Source organism: Notolepis coatsorum (assembly GCF_963971535.1).
Source record: "Notolepis coatsorum genome assembly, chromosome: 4".
NCBI classification, from domain to species: Eukaryota; Metazoa; Chordata; class Actinopteri; order Aulopiformes; family Paralepididae; genus Notolepis; species Notolepis coatsorum.
In genome coordinates this window covers 70,359,205-70,368,740 of record NC_140168.1, presented here as the reverse complement: position 1 = coordinate 70,368,740, position 9,536 = coordinate 70,359,205, and the positions used below count along the sequence as shown (strand labels likewise).

Below are 9,536 nucleotides of genomic sequence, written 5' to 3'. Positions count from 1 at the left end.
ATGTCTTCTACTACCTGTACCTCCCCTCCCCCCGGCCGCGTGTAACTGTTCCGCAACAGTAAGTGACTTCCGGGGTAGGCCTGATTGGCCCCGACAGGCACGTGACGCGGCAAACTCAGGACGCGCAACGAGGCTGCTGAGAGCTGTCGCGCGGAAATAGGCTGTCTATTGCCATTCTCTAACACAAACTCTAACCTTAACCAGCTCCTTAACAGCGCCTAAACTTAACCGTTCTAACCTTAACCAACTCCGAAACAATGCCTAACCTTAACCTTAACCTTAACCATGCCTAACCTTAACCGGCGAAAGAATACACGTTAAAAAAAAATCACGTTAAAAAAAAAAGATTTAATGGGATTTGAACTCACCAACAACGGACCGCAGGATCGCAGGACTGCTGCTCTGCCAGGTGAGCTATAGCGCCGAATTAAAGTCATGGCGTATTGGGACGGTTACGTAATTCCGCAAGCTCTGCCGCTAGGCTCCGCGGAGCGTGCCGCGCGGCAGAGAAAGTTGCGCGTCACGTGCCTGTCGGGGCCAATCAGGCCTACCCCGGAAGTCACTTACTGTTGCGGAACAGTTACACGCCCCCCGGCCCTCCCCATGCTGCTGAATTTATCTTATTTTATGAATACAACGTTTAACGTTCGCTAACGTAGAGAAACGTCAGACGTAATTCGAGATACGTCAGACGTACTTCGAGGTACTTCCGTACTTTCCGCCAATCAGCGCATTGCCCTGTCACGGGAGTAATAATCTTGTGGCTGGGCGGAAATTGCCCAATCTGGGGATTATCTCCGAGGCTGCAGCTGGAGGCTACTCAACCTCTTTGATAGTGTTCTATAGGATATCTATGGTTCTATTCATTCCAATCAAACTGTTGTCGCTGCTTGTGATGTAAAATGCATCACTTCCTGTCTGGTGATGTGAAATGCATCACTTCCTGTCTGGTGATGTAAAATGTATCACTTCCTGTGTGCCTAGGCTGATTTTCGAGTGACGCTAATGGTTTCCCGGGCAACCGAGGACCCACAACAAAACGAGAGACAGAATACATAAACCAAACAGCAACGTCAACAGTAAACATATAACTAACTATCTGTTAAACGGCAAGCCAGTCGTACTGTAAGTGTCAGTTTTGTGTGAATGAGTCACCGGCAGTCTGGTAATTACTAATGAACTCCGACAACTTCTTGACGGCACATGAAAAGTTCTCGCCAGTCGCCAACGAGATGCTGCTGCCAGGTTTATTATAATAAATAAATGTGGCCAACACGTTATTGACGTTATTGGTAATGCTAGACAACGGTAACAAAACGATCTCTAGTAACGTTAGCGTTGTCGACATGAGCGATGTGTGTGTACGAGTGGCTGTCCGAATCCGCCCGTTGATTCCTAAAGAAGTTCTCCACAACCACCAGGTGTGTGTGAGAGTGGTACCGGACACCGCGCAGGTGATGCTCGGTACAGACCGGGCCTTTTCCTTCGACCATGCATTCGGACCGACATCGACCCAAGACGAGTTGTACGAGTCTTGTGTCGAGCCGCTGGTGTCCTCCCTCCTCCAGGGCTACAATGCCACTGTGCTCGCATATGGACAGACTGGGTCGGGAAAGACGTACACGTTAGGAGGGGGGCACGTTGGTGAGTTTGACTGAATGCCTCTAGTGCTATACTGTATAGAGTGAGAGTTTGTATTTGACAAGATCATAAACGTTACATGTCCTGGTCACTATATCCCATCATCTATTTGTCTGCTCAAGGTGCCTTCGATTTCACATAGGCCCATTTACTGCATATGGCTCGCTGATAACAAACTATTACACATGGGCAAAACAGAGTCCATTCTTTTCGGCTCAAATAACAAACTCAGCAAGACCGACGGCTTCTCAGTTACAGTGGGTGACAATATTTGTCACAAGGAAAGACGAAATTACCTACCTGGGTTGGGTTCCATCCTAGAGGCAAATCTTTCCTGTGACAAAATGGCATCCAATGTAATAAAAAAAAGTCAACCAACGAACTAGATTCTTGTACCGGATCTCCTCTCTGGTAAACAAGAATACCCTGAAGACTCTGGCAGGAGCACTCATTCAAGGGTACTACGACTATGCGTGCACCTCATGGTACCAAAGCACCTCAAAGGCGCTTAAAACAAAATTACAAACATCACAAAACAAACTGGTCAGACTACTACTTGACCTTACCCCCAGAACTCACCTCACCCCTGCCCACTTTGACAACCTAGGATGGCTTAGAGTAGACGACAGAGTACAGCAACTTGCAATGGGCCTGGTCTACAAGATACACTATACGACTAAGGTACCCATGTACATGTCAAAATACTTCCCAAAGGTCAGTGAATACCACAACCACTACACCAGAGGAAGCTCAACAAATCATGTTAAACCCAGATTCGGCTCAAACAAGGGACTAAACACGTTTCGCAATTATGCCACATCAATGTGGAACGCCCTACCCAAAGCTGTAAAGGAATGTGAACCCCTACCCACATTCAAAACCGCTCTTAAAGAGCACCTACGGGAGGCTGCTATTCGAAACTGGCCACTGTAAATGCCCAAAACCCCCACCACCTCCTAATAGACAGTATATTCCCTCCCCGCCGTATGTATATTTCTCTCCCACCCACCCACAACCCTCCTAATGTACAGTCCCCTTCCCATCATATGTATATACTCTGTCAGGATCTAGGGGTAACAGTACTGTATATTTGAATACCGTTTATGTCACAAATGTATCAGTACTAAATACCTATATGTCCCTATGCCATAAATGTCATGTAGGTTGTGTATGTCATAAATGTCTATATGAATTGAAAATGGGGGACCCTGATGTAAACAAGACAAACGTCTTTCTCAGGTCTGCATCCCCTTAACAATTGTGTGTATTGAGCCGTACTGTATTGTACCCATTCTGCAATCTGTTAAATAAAGTTTTCATTCATTCATTCATACTCTAGACCCCACTCTACATCACGAATGAATGGATCGTTGCATCTATATAGCGCTTTTCTAGACACTCAAAGTGCTTGACAATATAGGGTCGACACATTGGGCCTCATTCAACAATACTCTCTTATTATTTGTCTTATATTCTTGCTTACCTGTCTTTAAGAGAACAATAAGAAAAGCCACCACCACATTCATCAAGCCATTATTAAAGTCCAAATCTGTTCTTAACCAGGTTTGTTGAATGATGAATCCCACTCATTCTAAACTGGAATGCACGTTCTCGCACAAGTCATTTGCATACAGAGATCCCCCGGCCGTATTCAAGCGCTGGAGCGCTTTGTGATGGATCAAAATTAGGAATCAAATGTATTGTCATCATACAGCACCTATAGCTATATAGTGGAATAGACAGAAAATTAATCGTTCCAGCAAAGTAGGCTTTGTCAATACTGGACGACTGTGCACTTGTCAAGAGCCAATCGCACAGTAGGTTGGGAAATACTTAACGGTTAAGCAGCCACTCATCTGGCTCTGCAAATAGATCTAGAGTCTGAATATCTCCGCATATAAGCCTGACTGGCAGTGCGCATAGTATAGTGCATGCTCCAAGTCAGACTGGATGGCACATCTCTCTCAAATCCATTCTGAGAACGGAACGCAGTGCCCGCGACGCGGGTCAAAGTCAGTTGTTTATTTATTTATTTTTTACTGTTTGCATACGAGGTGGTCCAACAATCTAGTGGTCTGCATAAACAAGAAGTTTGGGAACCACTGATATAGACAATCTCTAAATATGCGTTCTATGCTACGTAGTACGTATACACTATACAGTACTGTATATCTGTATGTCATGATATATATCTGTATGTTGTGTATGTCATAAATGTCATGAATTGAAAATGGGGGACCCTGGTGTAAACAAGATGAAAATCGGAGGGGACATGCGATAGATTCTTCAACCCTCCCTACGACCGACCATTGGGGGGCACATGCGAGCAACGATCAAGACAGGGGAGGGGGGAATTGGCACGACTAAATTGGGATGGGAGAAAAAGGAGAAAAAATGGATAAAAAAATATATATATTATTATTGAAATAATGTTCTTAAAGTATTTTTAAAGTCGTATTCGGGGGCAATTAACCAATGGTATGCTTTTTTATTAATGGCTGCCATATACTGGTACCAGGCAAACTACACAATAGCTGCCATACACTGGCACCAGGCACACTACACAATGGCTGCCATACACTGGCACCAGGCACACGACACACAACACACTACACAATGGCTGCCATACACTGGCACCAGACACACGACACACAACACACTACACAATGGTTGCCATACACTGGCACCAGGTACACAATATACTACACAATGGCTGGAAAGGCTCGATTGATATCAGCCAATTAAGGAGAGGGATGACACATCACATCCATTCTTCATCCTCTCTCTCTCTCTGCATTATCTCCTTCTCTTCGCCCCCTCCAGCACCGCTTACCGAGGAGGAGTATGGGGGTGTTATTGAGCGGATGGCCCATGGCGTGTTTCAGGCGCTGCAGGGGACCAGGCAGGCGAGTGGTGTCGGCATGGAGGCTACGGTGCAGGTCTCCTACTTGGAGCTGTACAGGGAGGAGCTACGGGATCTGCTGGAGCTCCCCACCGCTCACAAAGACCTACACATTAGGGAGGACGACCGGGGGAACACGTGTACGTTAACCCTTTCACTGCCACACTACCAAAACGGTTAACCCTTTCACCACGACAACATACATAAGGTTAACCCTTTCACTGCCGCACGACAGCCGGTTAACCCTTTCACTGCCACACTACAGAAGGTTAACCCTTTACTATCACACTACCGACGGTTACCCATGGGCCACCCGGCAAAGAAGAACTGATTAAGAGATTTGAACCTGTTTGGTTTCAGAGGGGAGTGTTAGCATCTTGCGGACTGAAGGCTGTTTTGAAAAGTCTTTCCAGCCCTCCAAGATAGACTTCTAGGGGGAACAGATACTGTACATTGTGACCAGTTCAGTGTTTCCCCCCCCCCCCCCCTTCCTCATAGCCCACTAGGTTACTCTGGTTAGGTTACCCACACCTATTTTGTCCCATTTGCCAATCCCCATCTTTGCTGACAGCAGTAGGTATATTGTCCATCTCCATGGCCTCAGAAAGTCTCCATCTTGTCGCCTTGGCACTTGAATTAGCTTAGTAGCAAAAAGTAAGCCATTTTGGGACTCATTGAAATTTATCTGACTAATGGCAGCATTGTGTGGTGTCACACAGGCAGATAAAGAGCTCTTTGATTATGAATTCACAGGATCTCTGAGTGTCCATAGTCTTATGTCTTTTGTGTATGTTTGCCTGTGTCCTGTGTGTGGATGTGTGTATTTCCAGTGGTGGTGGGGGCCAGGGAGGTGCCGGTGTGCTCAGCAGAGGAACTCCTCAGTGTCTTGGAAGCAGGCAGTGCCCTGCGCCACACCGGGGCCACGGGTATGAACGAGCGCTCCAGCCGCTCGCACGCCATCCTCACCCTGCAGCTCACCCAGCATTCCCACAACAACCGCCCTTCAGACTCCTCCCCTTCCACCCACTATTCCAAACTCCACCTTGTGGACCTTGCGGGATCTGAACGCGCCGGGAAGACCGGGATTACCGGGACGCGCCTTAAAGAGTCTGTTCACATCAACACGGGCCTGCTGGCCTTGGGGAATGTCATCCGCGCCCTCTCCGACCCCAGCCGCCATCGCCGCGGCAATAACAACCACAACCACGTCCCGTACCGCGATGCCAAGATCACGCGCCTCCTTCGCGATTCACTGGGCGGCTCCGCCCACACACTGATGGTGGTGTGCGTGAGCCCCTCCGACCACCACGTGGCCGAGACACTGGGCGTGTTGCAGTTCGCCTCCAGGGCGCGGCACGTCCGCAACCGTCCCAGAGCGTTGTGTCCCCGCGGCGAGGCGAAATCATGTCCCACGTGGAATCCCAGGGAGGCCAGGCTAGGGGAACTGGAGTATGAAGTGCAGACACTCAGAGGGGCCCTGAGAGAGAGGGAGAGGGAGAGAGAGGTGGAGAGGGAGAAGGGACGAGGCGGGAACGTGACGGACAGCTCCAAACGGGCCAACCAGACCGACGTGACACGTGACCCGGACGGAAAGTTTGATAAAGAGGAAGGGCTGCTGCACCGCCTCCTGGCTCAGGAAGCTGCTCTGCTATTGGAGGATATAGCTATCTCCATCTTGAGTCCCTCTCTCAAGCAGCGGTTGGAGGATTGGCAGGATAGACTGAGAGCCATCAATGACTCTGATCACACTGATATTGAACACTTAGCAGAAGCAGGGGATAAGTCTCAACATGTCACCATACTACAGCTCCGACGACAACTCAACACATGCCAGGTATTGATCACAGTTGAGTCTCATTTTGACTCGCAATGTTTTTTTTTTTAATTTACATAAATTAGCATAAAACAGACAGAGTAAAATAGTGCTATAGTGCAGTGCAATAAAATAACTCATCTCCAGTACAACAATCACAGTCTGGATGCAATGAGTCCAAGCAGCAGAGTGTATTAAAAGGCTAAGGTGAAGATTCTGCACAACTTGAGTTGTATCACACAACTAGGGAAAGTCCATGTGATGACTCGGAGCGACAGCCGACAGGAGGGAATAGACCCCATCAGGGCTGGAATGGCTATAGCACCACATTACAGCGGTGGCGGCGGGATGGGAATTGATACGATTTTATCGATATGATTCGATTATCAATTCTGCTTATCGATCCGATTCTTTATCTATTACCTTATCGATCCCTGATGAATGTATAATTTACATAAATAAATTGGAAATGCAACAGAACTAAGCTGGTTGGGAATAACAACATGCAACTTGACATTTCTGATTGTCATTTATTGTTGAGCCCCCATGTCAGAAAAAAATAACTATAAACTATAACTATACACTTAAATAAAATAATGTATTTGAGATTCTCTTATTTTATTTTATTTTTAATTTGTTTTATTCTTAAACAAATTTAATCTATTGAATAACGAACTGTTGAATGTAACTACAGTTCAATATCTTAAACTAATTTAATCTATTGAACTGTAGTTGCATTCAACAGTTCGCTATTCCGCTGACTGCTCCGTCTCTGGTCTTTCAGAAGACCAGCGCGCGCACACACACACACGGCTCCCCCGGGAGCATATGACCAAAACCCAGGCAATTTCGAGCCCTTAAGGAATCAAATAGTCTGCTCTATGGCTGCATGCTAACGCTAACGTTATTGTTTTTAAATGCGCAACGGTCGGAAAAACATGGCAGCGATAAGAGGAATCGATAGTCACGGAGGTATGCGCTTGGTAGAGGGAGAGAAGGAAGAAGTGCTTGGTAGAGGGAGAGAAGGAAGAAGTGCTCTGTAGATGGAGCAGGGGCGTAAATTATGGGGGGGGACATGTCCCCTGCATGTTTTCAGAAGGCAGTTATTGTCCCCTGCACTTTTTTACCGTCCAAAACAATGTTACACGATAATAAACGGTGACGCAGCGCAGCACTAGAACCACACGGAAAAACGGCTGCTTGTTCCATCTCTGAGCTCAGGTCTCTGACGACCTGAGCCATTGTCATGCAAAGACAAGTAGCCAGGTGAGCACCCGGCGAGGGACGAGTCGCATTTTTGTGTGCACGCTCTAAGTACCGACCACAGCTGTCTTTGCATAATGAAGGTTATCCTATAACCCTAGTTATATGAATACTGGCTGAGCGTCTTGCTCTGCCATTATGAGATGTCATCTCATGCACCTATTGTGCACGTGAAAAAGTTGCACATGCACGTCACTTGCACGTGACCACGCCTACTCCTGTGTGTGCCTACAAGACACAGGGAGTGGTCACGTCCACGCCCTTCCAAGTCTGAATTCCATGCGTGAAAAACATCCAAGGGTCCTCAGGGCGCTGAAGAGCGAGACGCTCAGCCAGTATTCATATAACTAAGGTTATAGGATAAGCTTTGTTATATATTCATACTAGCCAATCGCGTCTCGCTCTGCCATTATGAGATCAAAAGGGGCAGAGCGGACGTGTGGCCACGTCAAATGCACTCCCTGAGGGCCCATAAGCCCCTGCCAGGGAGGAGGGGACTCCCGTCCACCCGCCCGTCCTAACGAAGGGGGGGAGGCAGTCAACTACAACCAATGTGCGAAAAAGGAAACCAGTCACCCTAGAACGCACAGTGCAAGCGGGACCACGTGTGACATAGCACACCGCGGTCCACACCCACACACACCTGCTAGCCCACCTGATGGCGGGATGCAGGAGAGGTCCCGGACCTCAGGACCACCTGGGAGACAGAGCCCCCAGTCATGTCCATGAGGTAAAACCAAACAAAGGGGCCTGGGGAGGACCAGGAGGCCGCAGCGCAGATGTCCTCCACCGAGGCCCCCCCAAACAGGGCAGCGGAGGCCGCCACTCCATGAGTGGAGTGTGCCCTAACGCCTGCAGGTGGAACCTGTCCAGCCAAAGTGTAGCAGAGGGCAATGCCCTCGCACAACCAATGTGACAGGAGTTGCTTGGACAGCGCCTTACCCGCGTGAGAGCCACCGTAACAAACAACAGTTGATCGGTAGCCCTGAGATCCTGCGTGCGACTAAGATAAACCTTCAGCGCACGGACAGGACACAACAGGTGAAGGCTTGCCTCCAACTCACTAGTGTGAGGAGGAGGGTGAAACGCCTGAAGCACAATATCCCTGGAGCAATAAGAGCTCCGGATATTCTTTGGCATGAAGGCCGGATTAGGCCTCAGAGTCGCACTGCTATCGGCCCGAATAGACAGGCACCCTGACCGCACCGAGAGAGCACACAGCTCACCCACGCGTTTAGCGGAGGTGATGGCCAAAAAGAACGCGGTCTTAAAGACAGACGATCCAATGGCGCCTGCTCAAGAGGCTCAAACGGGGCCCCCAACAGCCTTTCCAGGAACAGTTGGAGGTCCCGACTCGGAGACCGAGCACGTTCCACAGGCTTGAGACGCTGTGCGCCAAGCAGGAAACGTCTCACGAGAGGGTGGCTGAACAGTGTTCTGCCCTCAAAGCCCACATGACAAGAAGATATAGCTGCGGCATATACCTTCACTGTCGAGGCCGACCGCCTATCCAGGATAGACTAGAGGAAGGACAGAACCGAGTCCAGGGGGCATGACACAGAGTCCAGGCTCCCAACCTCACACCACTCTCGAACCATACGCCACTTCCCTGCGTAAACCGCGGTAGTGGACGGAGCGTGCGTGTGTGTTCTGGATGGTGTTAACCACAGTAGAGTTAAGACTCATCCCCTCCAGATTCACCCTTTCAGCAGCCAAGCCATTAGAGGCTGCCCCAGAACAGGAGACAGAAACAGTGTTCCGCGTGCCTGAGAGAGGGCCGGCGGTGACCACGGAACAGGCCACGGCGGGGCCACCAAGAGCTGAATCAGGGCCGGGAACCACACAGCTGTGCCCCGTTCCGGCGCGACCAGGATCAAAGTCCTGCGCTCCTGACGTACCCACTCCAACAGCTGAGCT

General features: G+C 49.0%; 1 protein-coding gene across 1 annotated transcript in view; it reads left to right on the top strand.

Annotated features, from left to right (window-relative positions):
* Positions 1 to 1,346: 1,346 nt before the first annotated feature.
* Positions 1,347 to 9,536, top strand: part of LOC311226550 (kinesin-like protein KIF27) — a gene marked incomplete at its 5' end in the record, with an annotated part of 33,077 nt that continues 24,887 nt past the window's right edge. The window contains 3 exons of the mRNA XM_084311970.1: positions 1,347 to 1,644; positions 4,465 to 4,683; positions 5,374 to 6,377. Coding sequence (XP_084168096.1) covers positions 1,347 to 1,644; positions 4,465 to 4,683; positions 5,374 to 6,377 — 1,521 coding nt within the window. The remainder of the gene's footprint in view (positions 1,645 to 4,464; positions 4,684 to 5,373; positions 6,378 to 9,536) is intronic.